Source organism: Drosophila bipectinata, chromosome XL (genome assembly GCF_030179905.1).
Source record: "Drosophila bipectinata strain 14024-0381.07 chromosome XL, DbipHiC1v2, whole genome shotgun sequence".
NCBI lineage: Eukaryota > Metazoa > Arthropoda > Insecta > Diptera > Drosophilidae > Drosophila > Drosophila bipectinata.
In genome coordinates, this window is record NC_091734.1 from 18024466 (window position 1) to 18050091 (window position 25626).

General features: G+C 38.3%; 1 protein-coding gene across 1 annotated transcript in view; it reads right to left on the reverse strand.

The window, feature by feature from the left end:
- Window positions 1-3147: 3147 nt before the first annotated feature.
- The window catches only part of LOC108126008 (gamma-aminobutyric acid receptor alpha-like), a 343106-nt gene continuing 320627 nt past the window's right edge, over window positions 3148-25626 (reverse strand). The window contains exons 4-6 of the mRNA XM_043211181.2: window positions 9116-9413; window positions 3530-3573; window positions 3148-3465 (exon numbers count right to left, since the gene is read on the reverse strand). Of these exons, the coding sequence (XP_043067116.2) occupies window positions 3148-3465; window positions 3530-3573; window positions 9116-9413 (660 nt within the window). The remainder of the gene's footprint in view (window positions 3466-3529; window positions 3574-9115; window positions 9414-25626) is intronic.

A 25626-nucleotide genomic window follows, 5' to 3' on the forward strand; every position in this document is an offset into this window, starting at 1 on the left:
AGTTTTAAAGCTAACGTCTTGAAACTTTGCACACACGCTTCTTTCCTTTGCACGCAGTATATAAGTCGGAACGGCTCGGATCGGCCGACTATATCCTATAGCTGCCATATAACTGAACGATCGGTTTTTTGGCATTAACCGAATAAAGTAACTGATTAGAAAAATTTTATAAAACCTTAACAACATTTTTTGTACTCATGACATGTCGCTGAAATATCCGTCAGCTTAAAATTAAAGGCGGCTTTATAAGGCGCCTCACCAACATCAAAAATAGAATTTTAAATAAACTTAAAAAAGAAAACTTTCTAAAAAATATAAATTACTAATATTCGGTCGGACATAAAATTGTCACATGTTTTCTAGGATGCCTAGATTAGGGCTACCGAACGGGTCGCAGGTTGCGGATAGTGACCGATCTGCAGTAGGTCAGGCTTGAACAAAGCAAACAGAAAAATATCATTATGTGTTATAACACGTAAATGAATAATAACACTGATTAATAACAATAATATCTTGTAAAATTGCTTTATTGTTCTATTGTGGACCACGAAAATTCTTTTTTGTACATTCCATAAGATAGCCAGTATAAAAAGTTACAAAATGCAAAAGAAGTTGGAAAAGCTATTCGTGCGATACGATCAATTAGAGATACGCTATTGACATAATTAGCAGTTTGGCCTTGATTGTTTTCAGCAGCCGCGTTGCGCGCTCTCAGTTTACGAAAAGTGTCATCATTTTTTAAGCAAAGCCACATTTGTTTTTTGCGCGACATAACAGGGAGTCGTTTTTGGGCTTTGTGTTCCATGGTAAGAGAGCACAGGGAAGATTCTCTGATCATAGGATCCTGTATTTAAGGAAAATAAAATTAATATTTAAGCTTAAATTTATTATTTCTTATATGGACTTACATATGTATTATGTTTAAAGTTTTCAGATCCGTTATTGGTCAAAGCTGGGGAAAAATTGGTTTATATTTTAGTTTAAAATTGTTAACATATCACTTGCTTTATTTTATGGCTTATAGCAGTATACCTTGCATGAGAAATGGCCCAAAAGCCGTGATGCCCAAAACCCTATGGCAGTGGTCGGCAGGACCCTATTCCAGGGGCATAGGAACACACAAGGTATAGAAACACAAAGGAACGCACTGCCATACATGCAAGGTTTAATCCAGGGGAGCCCACCCACATTGCTCTCTTTCCTCCCTTGTTTTTGGGAGTTTATGGTTTACTCTGTTTCCATAACTGTTTATGGAAAACAAGAAAGGAAAGCTAACTTCGGGCGGAGTCGAAGTTGATATACCCTTGCAGTTAAACCCGGATATATATCGCAAAAATTGGATACAGTTGGCCGATCCTTATGAAAATATCATAATATAACCCAATTTATTATAATGAATATAAGATTATAATGTAATATAATAATAATTTATTATAGTCGGCCGATCCTTACGAAATTTGGCATGTCGTATTATTTTGCAAAAAATAGCTCCTATATAAAATTTGAACTCTCGAACTCGAAAAACACCAAAGTTATACCATTTCCGATCAATCAGTTATATGGCAGCTATAGAATATAGTCGGCCGATCCCGGCAGTTCTGACTTGTTTACTGCGTGCAAGGGAAGGAAGGGTGTGTGCAAAGTTTCGGGTCGGACAGACAAACATGCTCATATCAACTCAGGAGGTGTTCCTGATCAAGAATATATATTCTTTATAGGGTCGGAGATGTCTCCTTCACTGCGTTGCACACTTCTGGACAAAATTATAATACCCTCTGCAAGGGTATAACAAAAAAGGAAAGCTAACTTCGGGCAGAGCCGATCCTAATGAAATTTTGTAGGTTGGGTCAACTGACCAAAAAAAGAATCTGTAAAAAAGAAAAAAGACTTTGGTGTTTTTAGAGTAAGAGAGTTCAAATTTGACACAGGACCTATTTTTGGCAACAAATTACGACATCCGTCTGTCTGTCCGTCCGTCTGTCCGTCGGTCTGTTTCTACGCAAACTAGTCTCTCAGTTTTAAAGCTATCGACTTGAAACTTTGCACCCACCCTTCTTTCCTTTGCACGCAGTTTATAAGTCGGAACGGCCCGGGATCGGCCGACTTTGTCCTATAGCTGCCATATAACTGATTGATCGGAAGTGGTATAACTTTGGTGTTTTCAAAGTTAGAGAGTTCAAATTTTACACGAGAGCTACTTTTGGCAGAATAAAACGGTATGACAATATTCATAAGGGTCGGCCGACTATATCCTATAGCTTCCATATAACTGAACGATCGGAAGTGAGGGGCCGTCCATATATTGCGTGACGCGAATTTCAGACTTTTTTGACTCGAATATAATTGGCCGATCACTATGAGAATATCATAATATAACCAGTTTATTACAATGCAAAATCTAAACAACAATCCAAATTTTTATACCCTTGCAGAGCGTATTATAATTTTGTCCAAAAGTGTGCAACGCAGTGAAGGAGACATCTCCGACCCTATAAAGTATATATATTCTTGATCAGGATCACCTCCTGAGTTGATATGAGCATGTCCGTCTGTCCGTTTGTCCGTTTGTCCGTCTGTCTGTCTGTCCGTCTGTCTTTCCGTTTCTACGCGAACTAGTCTCTCAGTTTTAAAGCTAACGTCTTGAAACTTTGCACACACGCTTCTTTCCTTTGCACGCAGTATATAAGTCGGAACGGCTCGGATCGGCCGACTATATCCTATAGCTGCCATATAACTGAACGATCGGTTTTTTGGCATTAACCGAATAAAGTAACTGATTAGAAAAATTTTATAAAACCTTAACAACATTTTTTGTACTCATGACATGTCGCTGAAATATCCGTCAGCTTAAAATTAAAGGCGGCTTTATAAGGCGCCTCACCAACATCAAAAATAGAATTTTAAATAAACTTAAAAAGAAAACTTTCTAAAAAATATAAATTACTAATATTCGGTCGGACATAAAATTGTCACATGTTTTCTAGGATGCCTAGATTAGGGCTACCGAACGGGTCGCAGGTTGCGGATAGTGACCGATCTGCAGTAGGTCAGGCTTGAACAAAGCAAACAGAAAAATATCATTATGTGTTATAACACGTAAATGAATAATAACACTGATTAATAACAATAATATCTTGTAAAATTACTTTATTGTTCTATTGTGGACCACGAAAATTCTTTTTTGTACATTCCATAAGATAGCCAGTATAAAAAGTTACAAAATGCAAAAGAAGTTGGAAAAGCTATTCGTGCGATACGATCAATTAGAGATACGCTATTGACATAATTAGCAGTTTGGCCTTGATTGTTTTCAGCAGCCGCGTTGCGCGCTCTCAGTTTACGAAAAGTGTCATCATTTTTTAAGCAAAGCCACATTTGTTTTTTGCGCGACATAACAGGGAGTCGTTTTTGGGCTTTGTGTTCCATGGTAAGAGAGCACAGGGAAGATTCTCTGATCATAGGATCCTGTATTTAAGGAAAATAAAATTAATATTTAAGCTTAAATTTATTATTTCTTATATGGACTTACATATGTATTATGTTTAAAGTTTTCAGATCCGTTATTGGTCAAAGCTGGGGAAAAATTGGTTTATATTTTAGTTTAAAATTGTTAACATATCACTTGCTTTATTTTATGGCTTATAGCAGTATACCTTGCATGAGAAATCGCCCAAAAGCCGTGATGCCCAAAACCCTATGGCAGTGGTCGGCAGGACCCTATTCCAGGGGCATAGGAACACACAAGGTATAGAAACACAAAGGAACGCACTGCCATACATGCAAGGTTTAATCCAGGGGTGCCCACCCACATTGCTCTCTTTCCTCCCTTGTTTTTGGGAGTTTATGGTTTACACTGTTTCCATAACTGTTTATGGAAAACAAGAAAGGAAAGCTAACTTCGGGCGGAGTCGAAGTTGATATACCCTTGCAGTTAAACCCGGATATATATCGCAAAAATTGGATACAGTTGGCCGATCCTTATGAAAATATCATAATATAACCCAATTTATTATAATGAATATAAGATTATAATGTAATATAATAATAATTTATTATAGTCGGCCGATCCTTACGAAATTTGGCATGTCGTATTATTTTGCAAAAAATAGCTCCTATATAAAATTTGAACTCTCGAACTCGAAAAACACCAAAGTTATACCATTTCCGATCAATCAGTTATATGGCAGCTATAGAATATAGTCGGCCGATCCCGGCAGTTCTGACTTGTTTACTGCGTGCAAGGGAAGGATGGGTGTGTGCAAAGTTTCAAGTCGATAGCTTAAAAACTGAGAGATAAGTTCGCGTAGAAACAGACAGACAGACGGACATCGAACATCTTCACAAAAATTATCTCTTTATAAAATTGTCTTGAGGGGGGACATCTGAGTAGAGTTTTGAAGAAATCGAAAATTTTTTTTTCGCTTTAAAAATTTTTTATGGTCTTAAAAATAACATATCAAAAGATAGAGTCCGGCCAAAGTGTCTCAGTGTCGACATTTTCCATTCTGCGGCGATGCCTCACAGGTATATTCCACAGTACTTAAAACTTTAAACACGTTTTTCTCGGACGTTTTTCCACACTTTGGCCGGACTCTATCTTTTGATATGTTATTTTTAAGACCCTAGGGAATTTTTTAAGCGAAAAAAAAATTTTCGATTTTTTCAAAATTCTACTCAGATTTTCCCCCTTAAGGGCTTCTCGTTGGCAGCATATGTACATTGGGGAGCAAAAGTGATTCCATGTTCAGCATATGCATGTTCAACCTCTCATAAAATGTAAACCATGAACCAAATGAAAAAAACTCTTTTTTCTCGATTACTTATAATAAAATAATACAAGCAGAAATGTAAGAAATAGAAAAAACCAGAAAGGAAATATAACTTCGGGTGGAGCCGAAGTTGATAACCGCTTGCTGTTAAAACCGGATATATTTCGAAAACATCGGATATAGTTGTCCGATCCTTATGAGAATATCATAATATAACCAATTTATAAAAAATAAAGCTCAAACAAAGTATCAAGGTTCTATCTACAAAAGTTGGTATTTTTACCAAAAACCAACATCCGATCGTTCCGACCATATAACTGAACGATCGGAAATGGTCGTTCCGACCATATAACTGAACGATCGGAAATGGTATTTGGTAGAAATATCAACTTTCGTATTTTTGAAGATAGAAGCTTGGGACTTTTTTTTAGATTTTTTATTGTAATTAATTGGTTTTATTATGATGTAATCATAAGGATCGGCCAACTATATCCGATGTTTGCGATATATATCCGGTTTTAACTGCAAGGGTATATAAACTTCGGCTCCACCCGAAGTTAGCTTTGCTTTCTTGTTTTTTTATTACAAAAGTGTGAGTGTCAACACCCCCACCGTCCGAAAATAATTGAACAAATTGGAATTTAATAGCATTTTTATACCCTTGCAGAGTGTATTATAATTTTGTTCAAAAGTTTGTAACGTAGAGAAGGAGACATCACCGACTCTATAAAGTCTATATATTCTTCATCAGGATCACCTGATGTTTATATGAGCATGTCTGTCTTTTCGTCCGTCTGTCTGTTTCTACGCAAACTAGTCTCTCAGTTTAGTCACGCAGTATATAACTGATTGATGGGATATGCTATAACTTTGGTGTTTTTTGATTTGGAGAGTTCGTATTTCTTATGCGTTTTTGGTAAGATACAATGACGAACCAAATTTCATAAGAATCGGCCATCTATATCCTATAGCTACCATACAATTAAACAATCCGAAAAGACCCAACTTTCGTGTTTTGGAAGATAGAAAGTTGTCACTTCATACAGATTATATTTTTGGTCAGTTGATCCGACCTACCAAATTTCAAAACCAATATAAAAGAATACAAAATTTAAAAAACAAGTCCCAAGCTCCATCTTTAAAAATACCAAAGTTGGTATTTTTACCAAATACCAAGTTTCGATGATTCTGTAACATGGGTCGAATGCGATACCGAAGGGATAGCCTTTGTGGCGTGGACAGCGCAAAGTTTTTTGGACGCAACAGGTGTTGCCTGGTTAGTGCCTGGACGAAATGATGCAGCGTTCGCCCAGAAGGCATCCTCGTCTGAGCGATGGACAGAAGATAGTGACGCCCCAACAGGACGGTATTGGTCCCGCAGCCGAGTGCGGGGACGCAGAAAGATGGCGGCCGAGGCAGTGAAGACCCGACTTTATCTGACCAGTCGGCAAGTACTGGGGCTACCAGGAAACCACATGTGAACGACATTTTAGAGAGGAATGCCAAGCTGGAGAAGGATTTGGAGCGTGCTCGTAGCCTTAATACGGAGCGTGCTGATCCCGCCTTGTTGAGTAAGGTTAGGTTAGATCAGCCGCCCTTTGCAACGGGCTTGGCGGTACCTAACCCAACAAGTGCTTTTGTGGCGTCAGCGAGACCGCGTGTACAGTTGTACACGTGTACAATGTGAGGGCCGACGTGAGGGCCCAGCAGATCTTGGAAGACACTACAGTGCAAGTCGGACGTCGATACCAGATGGGATTATTATGGAAGAAGGATCACATTGTGCTGCCTCGTAGCTATGATATGGCGCACATTCGGCTGATCAATATAAAAAAGCGGTTTTTAGTAACATCAAGGAGATATTTCAGCAGGTGCTGATCGGACCTGAAGAAAGATGTGTGCAAAATTTATTGTGAAGAAATGGGGATGACAAACGAGATATTCAAGATTTTGAGATGTGCGTGATGACCTTTGGAGCTGCATGTTCACCGAGTGTGGTGCATCATGTGAAGAGTGTAAATGCCTGGCAATTCTTGGATTCGATGTCTATAAAGGTCAAGACCATCGTGGATTATCACTAGGTGGATTACTACTACGTAGACGACTATGTGGACAGTTTCGCTACGGAGATTGAGGTGATTGAAGGAGGTACATGCAGAAAGCGTGTTCGAGCTTTGCAAATTTTCGTCTAGTTCGCCCACAGTAGAGAGGATGCTCGGACCCAATGGTCACGCCCAGAGTATTATATGGGGCGAGGCCGAACAGAAATTTTCGGGAATGCGGTAGCAGTCAGCCACGGACAACTTCAGGTTTCGAGTGAAGTACCTCAAAGTTGCTCCCATCGTGCTAGGTGGAAAGAGAGTTGCTACAAAAAGGGAATTCTTGAGCATTGTTATGTCGACGATTGGTCCATTAGGATTCGTGTATTGCCTGATGATAACAGCGAAGTTATTATTGCGAGAGGTCCGGAGAAGGAAGATTACATGGGACAAGCCACTATCGGCTAAAATTAACAACGCCTTTATGAATTGGCGCAAGGAGATGAAGAAAAAGGAACAGTTCAGGAGCCCCCGTCCCTATTCTGGACTTTGGATGGTGAACGTGTTTGTGGATGCGAGTCAGTCGGCATTTACGGTGGTGGTCTACTAGAGGACCGCGTATGACATCCATACTCATATGGTCGGATGGTGCCCATTACAGAAATCGTGTTATGGACAGATTTAAAGAAAGTGCTGCGTTAGATTGGCATCAGGCACGGGAGCTAGAAAAAGTTTTTAGAGAACAGAGTAGCTGAAATTCTGGAATCAACTAAGGTGGCCCAATGGAGACGGCTACTGTCCGCCGACAACGTGGTGGATGATGCGATTCGGTCGCTATGCAGCGTGGACCTAAGTGAAGCGTCACGCTGGATAGAAGGACCAGCATTCGGGAGGAGGCAGCTGGCCAGGATCTCCACTCGGTAACGAATCGGATTATAGAGGATAAAAAAGAGATGCAGAGTGAGTTTGTGCTCGTCAGAGCAAGTGATACGTTTATACCGTTGCAACGGAAAGGAAGTGAAATATATTGACTAACGCCATACCTATATGACCAGTGATCCTTTCGCACTGGCACAGTCTCATGGAGATGATTGTGCGCGATGTCCACAAATCAAAACGTGGATGCTACGATCACGGAGATCCGAAACCGCTTCTGGATGGTGAGACTGATGCCGCCGATTATAATGCCGCATTTATAAGATAATAATATATTCGCCCTTTCATTTTCCTAGTTCTCCGGAGTAACAGTGGTTTAAGAAAGAAATAAGCGCAATGGAAGGGCACACTACTGCTCCGGAACGCTAGCAAGATTAAACTGACTTGTTTTGGCAAAAGCGTTATAACTTTAACAATTTTCATAATTTTGCTTCAATGAAATTGCTCTCGTTTTATTCAGATTAATGAGACAATATTGATTTGTGTCAAAAATGGTACCATTTCTTGTAAGTTGTATCGAAAAAATGGCGTCAAATTCCGAAAAACAGGACAAAAATGCAAAAAATATCGGTTTCTTGTGTAAAAATTTTATTGTTTTATATCTTTTTAAAAAGCGGATATATGGAATATTGCAAAAATCAAATAAAGTTGGCCGATACTTATGAGAATATCATAATAAAACCAATTCATTAAAATAAAATATCAAAAAAAAAAGTCTCAAGCTTCTATCTTCAAAAATACCAAAGTTGGTATTTCTACCAAAACCCATTTCCGATCGTTCAGTTATATGGCAGCTATAAGATTTAGTCAACCGATTCTTATGAAATTTGGTAGGATCAACAGACCAAAAATAGAATCTGGACTAAGATCCAGTTTTTTATCTTCAAAAACACGAAAGTTGGGTCACTTCCGATCGTTCAGTTATATGGTAGCTATGGGATATAGTCGGCCGAAACTTAGCACATCGTATTATTTTGCCAAAAATAGCTTTTATGTAAAATTTGAACTCTCCAACTCTAAAAAAAACAGCAAAGTTATACCATTTCCAATCAATAAGTTATATGGCATCTATAGGATATAGCCGGCAGATCCTGGCCGTTCCGACATATATACTGCGTGCAAAGAAAGGAAGGAAGTGTGCAAAGTTTTAAGTCGATAGCTTTAAAACTGAGAGACTAGTTTGCGTAGACGCGGACAGACAGACAGACGGATATGCTCATATCAACTCAGGATGTGATCCTGATCAAGAATATTCATACTTTATGGGGTCGGAGATGTCTCCTTCACTGCCTTGCACACTTTTGGACAAAATTATAATACCCTAGAGAGTTCAAATTTTACACGCTTAAAAGATACCTTCCTATGACTTACCACAAATATGCTTCCACTGTTCAAGCTGAGGAATCTCACTGCTAGCCAGCTTAGTAAAGTAGTGTACTCCAGCAAATTCTAATAGCGTAGCAATGCAATATAGAAAGCTCATTAATAAAAACCAATCCAGGGCAGTGGCATATTTTACTTTTGGCAAATCCGTCCGGGAGTCTAAACTAATAGTTGAAAGAGTTAAAACAGCTGTAACACAAAGACCGACTCTGTCGCTAGTAGCTTCTCGATGTATCCAAAATGAGACCCATGACATAACCACAATAAGAATACATGGCACGTAAACCTATAAGATAACAAAGTTTATTAGTTCGAGCTAGCGCTCCGGTGTAAAAGGGTGTAAAAGAAAGGAATAAGCGAAATGGAAGGGCACACTACTGCTCCGGAGCGGAGCGGGAGAGGGGACTAGACGGCGGCGGTCCGAACAGCGCGAGGAGCTTGTGACAAGTGCAGCTTCCCGGAGCTTAGAGGTCAAAAGCATAGGCGTGCGCCTAATTAAGAAGGACAATGCATACAGATGTCCGTCCGAAACGCATCGTTCAGAGAAGAGCAAGCCAACCAGAGATGTGCAAGCGACTGAAACCTATGTCCCTAAAAATTAATATATACAATATAACAGCATAATAATATAATGAATAAATTGACAACATAACTAAAATAAATGTTTTCAGCTGCTCATACAAGACCAAACAGATCTTGTATGATCTGTATGAAGCCAAAAATCTGTGCCTTTAACAAAATTTCTGTAAAGGCTTTAATTTGGATGTGGTAAGGAAGGAACTATCGAAATATAATTTAGTGAGCATGCTACGTAGCCCCTAGAGGCTTGATAGGTAAGTGTTATGAGAAAATTGTTAAGTGAAAGATTAGTTTCTTGAAGTTGCGGGAAAAGAACGTTATTTGAAAGATTGGTCAGTGGTTCTAACATGTGTAAATTTCACTCCCACTAGCTTCCAAAAACTCTGTGAACAAATCGTCTTGAACTGATGTTCAAGGAATCTTGAACGCGGCCACAGGAATCTTGAAAGAAGACGTGCGCCTTATATATTTGTATTTACTTATGTCCTACACCTTTATATCGGCTTTTGTTTTGACTATAAGCCGAGACATAAATCTCAGGGGCAAGCCGAGATATAAACATATGTTTCGCTTAAGGAATCATATGTTTCGCTCTGTTAACAAGAGCCGCAACTACAAATCCCTTGAATTGGCTCCACTATAACGAGTCAGTAAATAATAGTCGGCTGACCATTGTTAACTACTCTATCTTTTTTTATATGGAAGTCCTCGGCTATTTCCATGCTCGCTTGGACTTTGTTTCATTGTTCCTGTATTATCCTGAATGAATTATCTTAGATGCCTGAGATGCCAACAACAGAATGGTCAACCATGTCCCGCAAGGTTTCTTCATTATTGTCGTAAACGCAGCCCTGACACCGATCAGAGTCATTGTACACTGCCACATCAGAGACGAAAAAAAATTTAAGTGTTGTATTTAAGTACTTCATGCCATTGACGAAGGAGACAACTTCTACCATGTATCCCGATGTTCGACCGATGCTACCGACCGATCCGCTTCCAGTCTTGGCCCATTGATAGACCGATCCTAATTTCTTTGTATGATACTCAGCGCATCTAGCTTGACATGATGTTGGGTTGTGGATCTATGTGGTGCAATTTTCTCTAGCGTCTTGAGGTAAATGAGCGGGCGGGCCATTGCATACGGAAATGGAGACTATGTTAGACTATCTAGCTGCATGGTCCAGAGGGAAACTGAATCGCTTAAATTTAAATGGATAACGAAGTAAAGAAGTTTACATAATGTATGGTAATTATTTGGGCTTTATCAGGTAGCAATGTTATAGTAACATTTGCAGAAATTTTTTTAATATCCTCCTGTGAGTTTTCAAATAATTTATGGTCAAAGCGCTTATTTCGCAACGGCTACAGCAATCTTTAAATGTATCGAAAAATGTTGGCTAGTCTTGCGTCATTCATTTCATGAGCTCTATCTGATATTATCCTTGTGAGCCACTCTCCCTTTTACAAGAACCGTGGTTCCCAGATTTCCTGGGGCGGTCTTGAAGAGCGTCTGTTGAATTTAACCAGGACCGTGTCGCCTACATCGAAAAGTATATTTTGTCGAGCCAGATTATTTCGACTCAGCTACTCCTACTGTGCTTTTATAAGTTTTCCAACTATGTCTGGAGCAAGGTTAAGGCTGGCAACGTTCTATTACATTTGATGGCTGCTTGGAGAAAGAACTGTTTGGCAGTTTCAAGCATCTGGCAATCTCTGAAAGAGTGCTGTGAAATCTCTCCTCCTGACCGTTTTAAGTGCTATGTAACAGTGGAGCGCTAACCACATCTTACCGTATTGCAATCGAAGCATTTGGCTGCCGAATTAGAACTTGGAAAACTTATCAACTGCCGTTAAGAAATATTTTTTGGATGTTAAGAATATATCGATGGGACGTTGGGATCACTCCAAGCTCTTGCTTTTTGGGATGCAGGACGTATTTTCCGTTCTCGCAAACTCTGCAGTTTATGGTCACTTCAGATGTTATCTTGAGATGAAACAAATAGTCGCGTAAAACCTGCTTAAAATTTTTCTGGGTAACTCTGTGAGCTCTGTTATGCTGTTATGCTCTGTTATCTGTCACCAAATGCCTGCAGTACCAGAACTTGGTCCGACAAAAAAAGTCTAATTAATTTATCGTAAGTATGAACCAGAGTAGGCAGCTCGCAATGTATCCAGAAGTTACATCATCCTTTATAAGATCTACCAAGCTGTCCCCACTATTAAACATATTATAGTGCCGTGTTTTTGAGCTGAATAGTATTAATGTCCTACAATTTTTTTGTGACTGTTTCTTCCATAATTATTTGATTCTGGAAGCAGTTCATAGGTCTGTCAGTAGCTTTGATAACGTTAGTTAATGACTATTCTCTGTGTACCGTCGCAGCATCCGACTCAAGCGACTCTGCAAAGCATAAACGTTCTGGTGCGACAAGGCATCTGCTACGTATTTCTCCATCCCGGCGTATATAAAACCATAGCCATTCTTCGATCATCTCTCCTTGTCAGCATGGCTTTATTAAGCATCGCTCCACCACAACAAACTTATTGGAGTTGACATCCTTTGTCATAGATAGCTTTCGTAAGGGATATCAAACCGATGAAATTTACATAGGCTTCAGGAAAGAATTTGATTCATCTGGCGTCCCTTAAGGAAGTCTTCTCGGACCGTTATTATTTACTCTTTTTGTTAATGACTTTCCCCCTGATCTTGAAAACTTTCAAAAATTGTGTTTAGCAAATTATTTAATTCTTAATGGATCAAAGTGCAAGCTTAGGAACGCAAGGACGATTTCTTTTTGTCGTTCTTTCACTCTGCAGGCTACGTATACTCTGTATGGGATTGCCTTAGAGAAATTAACTCAGTTTAATGATTTCGGCATCCTATTTGACACCAAACTTAAATTTGCCGACCGGTTCTTGGTTTTATTAAAAGGTGGTCAAAAGAATTAAACGACCCCTACATAACTAAAACCTTCTTCATTTCTTTGGTCCGTCCGATATTGGAGCACGGTTCATTTTTCAGAAGTCCCCAATATGAAGTACATCAGGACCGCATAGAATCCGTACAAAAGAATTTCTTAACATTTTCACTTAGAGGTCTTAACTGGGATGCAAATCTTCACCTTCCATCTTACAATAGTAGACTCCTTCTTATAAACTTGCATACCTTCACAAATCGTCCGACAATGCTCGGTATAGTTTTTCTGCATAACCTAATTAATGGGGATGTAGATAGGCAGCATTTACTAACACGCTTAAATTTTAACATTCCTAATAATAGCACGACCCTTTTAGGGTCTTATGTTCGAACTACAATGGTCTCTACTCTAATACATCTCTCTCCTAACCTTCAAATTGAAAGTCTAGAATTATAAATTTCCTTACTAACTCAAGTTTTCATGGAACTACCGAACTGAGTGGACGTGCCTTGCTCGAGCTCCGAAGAAACTGCAACATAAGACAGCTAATCAAAAAAAAAAAAAAAAAACTGGGGCAACTATTAAAAGCAATAGAAACTATTAAACTATTAAAAGCAATAGACAAGCTTTTTATAACAGTTGTGATGTGCTAAACCAAAACTAGTGCATTGTTTTAAATAAATAAGTGCCACGCAATGAGCTCATAAAGCAACGATCAAAAGAACGAGCATAGAAGTTCAGTGAACCAAAGAAACGGCTTCTACTCTTACTTTTCAACCCGAGATACCGAAATGGAAAAATAGCGATTAAGAGCAACCCGGCTTTACTGACCGCTGAAAATCAAAGGGCACGCTCACGCTCACTTGGTCACCGGCTCTGCTCACTCCGACTCCCGCGTCATAGAGTTCGCAGTGTAAAAACCCCCCCTCCAATATCGGAAACAAATTAGGAACCAACAACTACAATTTCTGCAATCACAGCGACAACCACTGCGAGTACAAAAACTACAACTTCGGAAAGTGCCAAGGCGGCCACGGCCACACAGACTGGAATGGATCGCTACATCCAAATTAAGCGCATGCTTACCCTTACCAAAGAACCCTTTTTCTGGCCAAAAACCATTTTATGAAAATTAAAAGATTTAAATAATTTTAGCTGCATATCATTCACAATAGATTAATTTTTAATGTTGCATATCAGAAATTTTCATAGATTTTCACTGCGAAGAAATCAGCCGTTTAAAACAGCTGTTGATGTTAACATTTACATGAGCTTAAAATTTACGATTTTTTAATGCGATTTTAAAAACGCGAATACTGAAAATTTTATGGATAAAATCAAAAGTTTTGAGATGAATACTTTTCAAAGTGGTTTATATTATGTGTTTGTGTATTTGAAGTGTCCAAAAAAATTGTGTTGTCCTTTAAATAAAGTAAAGTAGAAATAAATCACATTTTTAAAAAGAGATTTAAACTAAGTCAAACCGAGTCAAACATTGTAATTTAGACCATGTTGTAGATTGTTTAATTTTCTTCATATGAGCGAAATATGAAAATGCTCTTCTATGCGCTTTCGATGAAATTCATAATTTAAGGAGGCAACCTCAAAACTTTGAATGTGAATCTGTTAGCTGTGAGACTAGTGCAAAACCGATTTAAATTTAAAAAAAATAAAAGATTTTTAATTAAAAAAAAAAAAACCACACCTACTTTTAAAAAAGAAGACTATGGCTATATAAAACACTAAAAAAGAACTGTTAAGAGGAGCCCCAAAATAAAGGTCGTACTCCAATGAGTTCCGTTTCAAAACTGATTTTATTCGTCAAAGTTCTCTTATAAGTAAGATACATGAAAATCTTAAAACTATTAAAAACTACTTATCAACGCACTGCACGTTGACATGCTATGCGACCCTTTCTCAAGTGTGACAAGCGGATGCACTTATGTTTGTTATTTACGATGCTTGTGTTTGTGTTAGGCTGCAGGGGATCGGTTTTAAACCATGCTGCTTATCTCATATCTCCATGGGTCCGATCCCTTGAAACTCTATCTTTGGAATATATAAAATAGTGTTAAACGCTTGAACATTTTGGAAAGGGCCACAAAAAGGTGTGTGTTGTTTTTAGATTAACATTTTATTTATGTATATGTGTATTTTTGCTTTCGTATTACATTTATTTATTCTATTTCTTCAGTATTATTATAATCGTTCGATAACAAAGAGTAGTGGACTGTATATATATTTTCTTTTTGAATTTTAATATCTTAAATATTTTAAAATTGTTTAAGTTTTTATTTGTTATGTTCGACCTAATGTCTGAACATCCTGCAAGGGGCCACAAAAGAGCCTTAGTGTATATTTTTCTTATCATTTTAGATGTACAAATAACATATTTTTTTTTATAAGATTAATTCTGAACAAATTTGTATTATTTTTTATACATTTGACATTGGAGTTGGCAGTGCTATAGCCAACAATTGTCTTCTTGATTTTAATTTTTTATAATATGATATAATTAGTACAGCAATGATTATTATTAATAAAATTAAGGAGCTATGACCTGACACATGATGAAAGTCGACATTTTTTAACTCTACATGTTGTTTTTTCAAATCTTCAACTTGTTTGGCCAGGTGAGCTATTTCTGCTGTATGATTTATAACAGGAGGCTTTAGAGGGTCCCAAGCAATTCTAGGAATTTCTCCTATTTCTCCTATATAAGCCGAAGCTAATCGCTCTTGACTTTCTGTTTCAATAATGTGCTGAGCAATTAAAATTTTATCATCGGTCCGGGCTGTACATTCTGAACTGATTGTTAATATGCCTTGCTCTGGCAAATCAATAATTTGGATTTTGGATTGGCCACATTTGAGCCTCAACTTAGTGTTTTCCTCAACTTTAAACAACCAACTACTTCTTTTTACTAGCTCTACCCAAAAAGAATTTGATGAAAGGACAGATTTGTAAAAGCAATTTGAAGGTCTGTTAGGTTTAAGGGGTCCTAGCTGGCAACTATTATCGTTGCCATTGCTCCATGGCCAGCTGCCGTCACAAACTCTTTTGTTTGTTTGCCACTTTTGACATTTACTAATTGTAGACTCCGTCATTAAGTGGTATGAATCTATTTCAAAGTTGTACACTAAATATTCCGACTCAATATGAGCTAGAATAGTGTGGTTTTCTGTTCTGACTGGAACAGGAATAACCCTATACAGTTTAGATGCATGTCGCCCAAACAGAGGAATTTTCGCATTGATGATTAATTTTTTATCAACGAATAACCCTCTTGCGGTAAGTAAGGTGTATACATCCTTTAATTCCGTACCTGATCTTTTCCCTGGAAGAATTAAATTTTCGGATAGGACGTCCTTAATTTTAGCAATTTCAGTTTTAAGCTGACTTGGACGCAAAATGTTGGTGTTAAGCCTTCCATGGTTAATGTCAATTAACAGGCTTATGATGCCTGCTTGTATTTTTTCATTCACATTCATCACATTCATCGATCAGACTACTTAATACCTTCGTGACCATAAAAAATTTGATAGATTCTTTGTATACGTAATATGACTCTTGCAATATTAAAGTCATATTTTCTATCCTTTTGTTCATACTTAGGAAGTTTGCATTGACTTCTTCCGTTGTTTTCTTTAGAATATTAGTAGTGGATTCGACTAATGAAGTTTGTTTTTTGCTTAATTCTTTTAAATTTTCTCGAGGTAGTCCTCGAGGTTCTTAATAGCCTCCTCAAGCCTCGTGAAAAGCTCATCCTGGCCAATCATTTTTTTTATTTTTTCCTTTGCGAACTTAAATTTTGATAGCATGCTATCGTAATGATTCGCTTTAAAATAGTCATGATCTACTGGACCTAACTTAATCAAATAATTATGGTTCGTGATGGCTTTTTGCTCCAACTTTTTTAATAATTCCCAGTCCTCTTCTAAATAAGAATTTTTTGCGAGAAGCGCATCTATTTGCCGGGTGAGGAGCACCTGGTCTTCAATTATTGGAATTTTATCCTTAGTCGACATTATATATATATTATTTTAAAATAAATTAAGTTCAAAAACTGAATTTAAGAGTTTATATCAAAATCAAAAACGAAACTTGCCGAGGACTAATTTATAATTATTGCTGCTGATGTTGTTGCCACTGACGTTGCTGCTCCTGATGTTGCCGCTGACGCTGCTGCTCCTGATATTGTCGCTGTGGTTGGCCGTCGGTGCTCTTGCCGACGTTGCTGCTCCTGATGTCGTTGCCGTCGTTGCTTCTGTTGTTGCTGTTGCCGCTGTTGCTCCCGATGTTGGGTTGCCTTTCTCGATGTCGTGTTTGTGTTACTTGTTGTGTTACTATTGTTTTTGTATGTTTTTTGTGGACGTTTTTTAGTTTAATTTTTGTGGATGTTTTTTTTTTTTTAACTTTTTAACTTTAACGGTTGTTGGTGTTGGTTTGTTTATTTTTGGTGTATGTTTGTTTTTATTATTTTGGCGGATGTTGCTTGGGGGTTTGTTTTTTGGGGTTTTATTTTATTTAATTATTTTTTGTTGCTGACAATCACTTTTTTTTTTTTTTTTTTTTTAACTTTTAACTTTTCCGATGTAGGGCCTCGGATACGCCAACACATATATTTTTTAACTTTTCCGATGTAGAGCCTCGGTTACGCTAATACACAAATACTTATTCGGTTATTTGCATATGATTTTTTATTCCGGATTTGTTCCGGGATAAACACACATTTTTTAAAAAAATTTTTTCTTTATGCTCATTGGCATTTATATTATTTTATACCCTGTGTTCCTTACCTCTTGGGGGGAAACAACAGGGGACTACGGTTTTTAAACTGGGTTCTTTTTTACCCAGGTCGCAGCCTTATTTTTTAGCTACCTTGGGCTGAGAATTTTTATTTTTCTTCGCCACTTATAGGTGCCAGTTTTAAACCTGAGTCTCTTACCACAGGGGGGAAAACGTCAGGCTGTCTCAAAGGACCAAATGTTAAGAGGAGCCCCAAAATAAAGGTCGTACTCCAATGAGTTCCGTTTCAAAACTGATTTTATTCGTCAAAGTTCTCTTATAAGTAAGATACATGAAAATCTTAAAACTATTAAAAACTACTTATCAACGCACTGCACGTTGACATGCTATGCGACCCTTTCTCAAGTGTGACAAGCGGATGCACTTATGTTTGTTATTTACGATGCTTGTGTTTGTGTTAGGCTGCAGGGGATCGGTTTTAAACCATGCTGCTTATCTCATATCTCCATGGGTCCGATCCCTTGAAACTCTATCTTTGGAATATATAAAATAGTGTTCAACGCTTGAACATTCTGGAAAGGGCCACAAAAAGGTGTGTGTTGTTTTTAGATTAACATTTTATTTATGTATATGTGTATTTTTGCTTTCGTATTACATTTATTTATTCTATTTCTTCAGTATTATTATAATCGTTCGATAACAAAAAGTAGTGGACTGTATATATATTTTCTTTTTGAATTTTAATATCTTAAATATTTTAAAATTGTTTAAGTTTTTATTTGTTATGTTCGACCTAATGTCTGAACAAGAACAAAATTGAAATATCTTGCTTAGTTCTACAGTTAGCATGTTATTTTAAAATAGGGCGCGGTGGCACGCCCACAATTTTTTCAAATCTAAGTTCTTTTGACTATATAAACTCAAATAAAAAATTAAAATCTAAATATCTAGCTTAGTTTTTGAGTTACAATGTGTTTCTTAAAAAGTGGGCGGTGCGACGCCCACCTTTTTTTTTTAATCTTAAATCTATTGACCATGTGAACTCAAATCAAAAATTACAACTTTAATATCTTTTTTCGTTCTTGAGGTATTATATTTGGCCAGAAAAAGTCATATTTTCTATAGTGCAATGTTACCGCCACGGAAATAAAAACCGCCCTTAAAGAAAAGGACTTCGCCGCCAAGAATGTTTTTAATATTCTAAATAACGATAAAAAGCCACAACCTCTCTTCAAGGTCGAGCTCGAGCAAGAAAGCAGGGCGCTGAAGAAGAACGAAGTCCACCCAATCTACAACCTGCAATATCTTTTGCATCGGAGAATCACTGTTGAAGAGCCACATAAACGCAACGGTCCAGTGCAATGCACTAATTGTCAAGAGTATAGACACACCAGGTCTTACTGCACACTTCGGGCTGTCTGTGTAGTCTGCGGGGACGCCCACAACTCCGCTTACTGCACTACAAACAAGGGCAGTACCGTGAAGAAATGTGGAAACAGCGGAGGCAACCTTACGGCAAACTATAGAGGATGTATGATGTAAAAGGAGTTAAAGAGTCGCATGCGTCAAGCGACCGCAACGCGCAACTAAAATCCACAGAATGCGTACATTGCGTCAAAAACTACGCCAAACGTTTTCTTCGCCAAAGCTGCAAGGTCCTCATTCGGTCCCGTAAACACCACCAACGGTTTCTTTTATGGTTTCTACTATCTGGAACGGAAAATCCAATTCAGCCTAACTTACAAAGCGATCAACAGGCCTCAGAACAGCCACATATCAAAACGAAAACTATGATGCTATGATGATGCCAACATAGTATGATGGAGCTTATGTCATTCAAGAAAACGACCATACAATCGCTCAAAAACCAGAATCGTTCAAAACCAGAACATGGTGATACAGCTGCTTTTAGCACAACAGGTAAATAATCTATGCAGGCTCTACGAATATCAATGTGGAACGCCAATAGTGTCTAATGGCATAAACTAGAATTTTCACAATTCTTGACCGAAAACCATATTGACGTTATGCTACTGGTGGAAACACATCTGACAAGCAAATACAACTTTCAAATAATAGGCTACACAATCTACCGCACAGATCATCCAGATGGGAAAGCCCACGGCGGAACTGGAGTTCTAATCAGAGGACGCATTAAACACCATTTTCACAAAAGGTTTGCAACAAACTTCTTGCAGGCCACATCGATACAAATTCAGTCAAGCAACGGAATCATTTCAATCGCTGCCGTTTACTGCCCTCCTCATTTCTCAATCTCGGAGGGACAATTTATGGACTTCTACAGTTCACTTGGGGATCGTTTTATAGTGGCAGGAGACTACAACGCCAAACATACGCACTGGGGATCACCTCTAGTGACTCCCAAAGGAAGGCAATTGTACAATGCAATTATAAATGTAAAAAATAAACTAGACTACGTTTCCCTGAAAATCCCACATATTGGCCAACAGAATCACGCAAGCTCTTAGACCTTATTGATTTTGCGAAGGAAAAAAACATACCTCGCAATCTAATAAGTGTCAAAGCAGTCTCGGACTTATCATCAGACCACTCGCCTTCGTGAGTGCCCACATAGAACTCGCCCCGGAAATTAGCAGCTAAAATCTCTAATCCTCTAGGGAAAGAAGTAGATCGAAACAAATACTTCAAATCTTATCAGCAAATCGAACAGCTCATGCGAGAAAAGAGGCGCACACGTCGATTGGCAAATCAGCAGATCATTAGCTGCAAAGCAACACCTTAAGGAAGCAACCCGATCGCTCGACCAGGCTTTTCACCAACAGGAAGAAAATACACAGCTGAGGTACATGCGCCTGTGGAGTGTCCACCCAAATCTTAGCGCCCCAATTGAAACGACCACACCGATAAAAAACTCTTCGGGATGCTGGGCTCGCAGCGACGAAGACTGAGCTGAAACACACAAAGTGACACTCCAAAGTGTCTTCCAGCCAAACCCAGAATCAAATTCATTCCTCCTGCCAGTAATTCAGCCAGAGTCCTCCTCTCAGCCAGCTCCACCTTCATTCCGGCCAAACGAAATCGAAAAAGTCGTGGTGACCTATTGACCCCTGAGATGCTGATCGAACTTCCAAAATGCGCTATATAGTTTGTCTATTTAATGGAATCATTAATCTTGGCTATTTCCCAAAAAAGTGGAAGAAATCCATCATTATAACGATATCGGAGCCTGGAAAAGACCACACAATTCCGTCATCATACAGACCAATAAGCCTTCTATCTTGTTTGTCTAAATTAATTGAAAAATGCTTGTTAACTCGCATAATACCACATCTGGAAGCTTGCAATATTATCTCGGCACACCAATTTGGCTTCCGAAGGAACCACGGAACCATCGAACAAGTGTACAGATTAACATCCGAAATACGCTCAGCCTTCGAACAGCGAGAATAGTGTAGCGCTATTTTCCTCGACGTATCTCTAGCTTTCGACCGAGTTTGGCTCATTTGACTCATGCACAAAATTAAAACATATTTGCCAACATACAACCACAAGCTACTGCAATCATACCTCTACAATAGGGTATTCTCAGGGAGATGCAACGCAGCTACTTCGGGCGACTACACCATCGAAGCTGGAGTTCTACAAGGAAGCGCACTCAGCCCGTGTCTATATGTTTTGTATACTGCGGATATTCCTACAAGCGCACAACTAACAACGTCAACGTTCGCCGATGATACCGCTATCCTTAGTCGCTCCAGATGCCCAACGCAGGCAATAACCCAACTGGCTATTCATCTTATAATAGTGGAAAGGTGGCTGTCCGACCGGCGCATTAAAATAAACGAACAAAAGTGTAAAAATATAACGTTTACTCTTAATAGTCAAACATGCTCTCCGCTTTTACTAAACGGTATGCAGATTTCTCAAGCTAACGAAGTAACGTACCTTGGCGTCCACCTTGATAGACAACTTACCTGGCGTAAGCACATCGAATGCAAGTAGATGCACCTTAAACTGAAAGCCAGATGCCTCCACTGGATCATAAACTCACGATCGCCACTGTGGCTTGACTACAAGTTACTACTCTTCAATTCAGTCCTAAACCCAATCTGGAAGTATGGCTCCCAGCTGTGGGGGAACGCGAGCAGCAGCAACGTAGACAATATACTGCGCGCTCAATCAAAAATCTTGAGAACTATAAATGGGGCATCTTGGTATATTCGCAACGAAAGCATCCACCGGGATCTGGGCATCCTAGCAGTGAAAGACGAAATCCAGAAACAAAGAGAGTCATACAAAGAAAAACTGTCTTCGCACCCAAATTTTCTACCTTCAAAAATACCAAAGTTGATATTTCTACCAAAAACCATTTCCGATCGTTCAGTTATATGGCAGCTATAAGATATAGTCGACCGATCCCGGCCGTTCCGACTTATATACTGCATGCAAAGGAAAGAAGGTGAGAGACTAGTTCGCGTAGAAACAGACAGACAGACGGACCGACGGACAGACGGACATGCTCATATCAACTCAGGAGGTGATCCTGATCAAGAATATGTATACTTTATAGGGTCGGAGATGCCTCCTTCACTGCGTTGCACACTTTTGGACAAAATTATAATACCCTCTGCAAGAGTATAAGTATATACATACCAATTATTCGTTTCTCGAGCGCCCCTCGGTCGTCTGGGTCTCTAAGCTCTATGATGAATCCAGAAATGCTAGCTGATGCTCTAATTGATGCACAAGCCATTTCAGAAATTCTGAAAGACCATGAAAAAAAAAAAAAAATATCGTCGTTCTCTTCGTTATGCGCTTTCCAGCGCTTAATTTAGAGTTCGGGCTTTTATCGGAAAAGAAAAATTTTAGTGGCTGATGCTCAGTGTATATATAATGTGGTTTTTTCCGTATGGTTTGGAAGGTCCATACAATTGCCACGAGTACCTTTTCATTTGTAGCGTAGTTTACATCCCTGTCCTTCTGCGTTGAAGAAAGCATGTTTATCGGCCTTTTTTTTGCTATGAAATCGGACATATACCCTTAGCAGAAGCGTTGAATGTCAGGTAAAAAGACCGTGAAAGACTTGGTAGTTTAAAATTACTTCTTCAGAGGCAAGAATTCCTGAGATTCCTGAGACTATGAAACGCATTGTTTTGGTCATCATTAAAATCAACAGGTATATTTTTTTTCAAACGAAGCTTTATATCTTCACCAGCTTCTATTTAGGGATTTTAGGGAATCATTGTAAAAGCTTTGATAAAATACCGGTAATTGTTAGCAAACACTAAGAAGGCAAATAGACAATAGCTCGTAGACAAAACCGGGTTTTTTGAGTTCTTTAATGGGCATGTAACATGTAACCATGTAAGCGGGCAGATGGTAGTGTAGCTGCAAGGAAGTTGCACGCGCTAGTTCCGGCTTTTTGGTCGGTAGATGGGAGTGGATCGCTCGCAGTTATCAATGGTGTGCGGGGGGGTGTTAGTACGTGTTGAAGGAAATAGCGGGAAGTGGGACAAAAAGGATGCTTGCATTGCTTTCGACATTCAAAGTAATTAAGGCCGTTGTCACTGCGCTGATGGAGTTGCAGCAGATGACGTAAAGCTGGGCGGATGTTTTGCCACAGCTGTTGCCCACCCTTCCATGATTACCAGATCCGCGAAATAATTATTGGTGATCCCAAAGAAATCGGCTATCTAATTTCACCTGCCATTTTTATCCTGTATGACTCCCCCTGATAATAGATTTAGCAATTCATTTTTAAACGTTATAAAATTTATTCATAGTTATAAGGTTGCATGAGGCAAAAAGAAGGGGAAATTAAAAGTAAGTATAAAATTAAAAGTATTTAGTAGAAAGGTATAATCAAAAAAAATTATTTTAGAATTTGTATCTCTATTAGTCGGCATAAGGAATAATAAGTTGAATTAATAATAATGAAATAATAATATATATGGCTATTAAGAACAATGTTTATTAAGAGAATCTGGTCTTCCATAGCATGTATTCTCTAATATTATTACTTAAATTAATTTCTTAAAATGTCTTTAAGTAACTTATTTATTTTCAATTCAAATTTGATAGTAAGAGATTTTAATTAACATTAGCAATGTTTTTAATTGTGGAACTTAGCCAAAAATATAATATATAAATAATATTCCAAGATTCCATTAATTTTTATTAAATATTAATTAATTAAGTTATGATCAAAAATAAATTCATTTTTCTTTCCTTATGTTATTGCGGAAGGCCGTAAATTAATATTGGGGAATATATTCAAAAAAGAAAATATATATAAAATCAACAACGTTAGTATTCACGCGCCATAATTTTTTTCAGTGTACCATTGTTCGGTATTTTAATTGCAAACCGCATGGTTCTATTTCACCGTTAGGGAAATAAAAATCTTTCGTGTAAAGCTTTTGGTACACTGAGAAAAATCGGCATAACCACAAAAAATATTTTTAATTTGGAATAATGTGTTTTTTCTTTCACTTACATCGAGTTTGTTTTCCACGTCCAAAAGATCTTTTGTCGGGTTGAGCGATGAATCTATAATTTTTGGGGTTTAAGGGTTATTTTTGTATTCATGTATGGTATATATATATTCACCAAACTGATTAATATTTCCGAACCATTCATTTTTAGTATTTAAGTAATTAAATAAGAAATACAAAATTAAGGGAACTGGAACCGTTATCTTCTTACATTATTAAAATCCAAGCTCCAAAAAAAAATAATTACTACCAAAATAAAAAACTAAATAAAATTAATAATTCCAGAAACCAACATTGGACAGGCATAACTGTCTTGGGGCGATGAGTGACGTCATTGGATGATGAGAATAATTGGGGTGCATATGCTGGCCATTGGCGGGTTTTAGTTAATGATGGAAAATTATTGGCACATGCACCTTACATCCAAAGAAAATTTAATTTCTCACACCAATTTAAATTAATCCATCTAATCCCTCGGTGTGGCGCTACAAGCCCTTCTTAGGGGTAAAACTGGCTAGTTGGGGACTTATAAACTTATTCCCAATGTAAGAACAATAAAAATTTGATTCTTACTGGGTAAGAATTTTTTTGAACAAAAAAACACGTGAGGCCGAAAACAAAGGGCTTATTTTTCTTGAATTGGCACCACAAAAAAAATGTAATTCACTTTTAATGCACTGAGCGCAGCTCACTTCCCTCGGCGTTTAAGGTTTGGGAAACTTATGTGGAAATTCCCCACGTGTCTTATTGCCTTTTTTTCCTTTTTTTAGCCGCTGCTTATACTATGCTTAGACCGAAACTTAAATGATAAATTCTAGAAAGATAATTGATTATCAATAGATAAGGAACTTTAAGCTTAACCAAGCTTTATGTTTTGCTCTTTTTTTTTTTAGCTTAACTAAATGGGGTTTACTTTTAGGCATTTTGTTTTTTTTTTTTTAATATATAACAAGCGCATTACATTTTCCCCCCTGTTTAGGTGAGGGCCCGTTGTGCCGCTCACCTGAAGAGCGCATCCGCGCTGAAGAGCGCACCCGCGCTAAAGAGCGCACCCGCGCTGAAGAACGCATCCACACTCGCCCCTCTGTGCCCTCTCTTCTCGCTCGTTGGTTGTCGTCGATCTCTGTTTGTACTAGTTTTTAAGTTAATTCGATGTACGCAGCCAATAAAGCTGAACGCGCTTTTCTACTGAAACCGAAGACGCCCCCGACTTCTATATTTTCTGGAATCTTTTTGCGGAACCACGCCCCCCTACACATTTTGGTCCTTCGAGCCGGATACCAGGATATTCAGTATATTTTGGATCCACCAGCAGTTCAGGCATTGTTCCGCCCAAAAGATAAGTACGAAATTTTTTCCGTCTCCGTCTCTCTGCCGGTCTTCAGCAGTGGTCCGAACATAAAATTTCGTTCACTCTGCTGCATGATTGTTTTTCCCTCCGTGTCAACTCCAAGTCCGAGTTTTCCAACACCACGGCAGCTTGAGACTTTCCTAAGACAAAAAATTACCAAATTTTCCATCCATCTCCGTTGTGTGTGCCTCGCCATATTCCTCGCCGTTTTTGGTTTTTCCGTTATCCGTTCGCTCGCCAACGGTCGAGGCATATGTACATGCATACACACATACATTGTGTTTGGTGCAATTAATCCGTAAAAAAAAAAAAAATCGGCAAGTGAACAGAGAAAGTGTGTGGTGAAAAAAAAAAAAACAATATATAAAAATAAAAGGGCATAATTAATATTGGCCAGCCGGTGTGAAGTGGTTCCGGGAATCT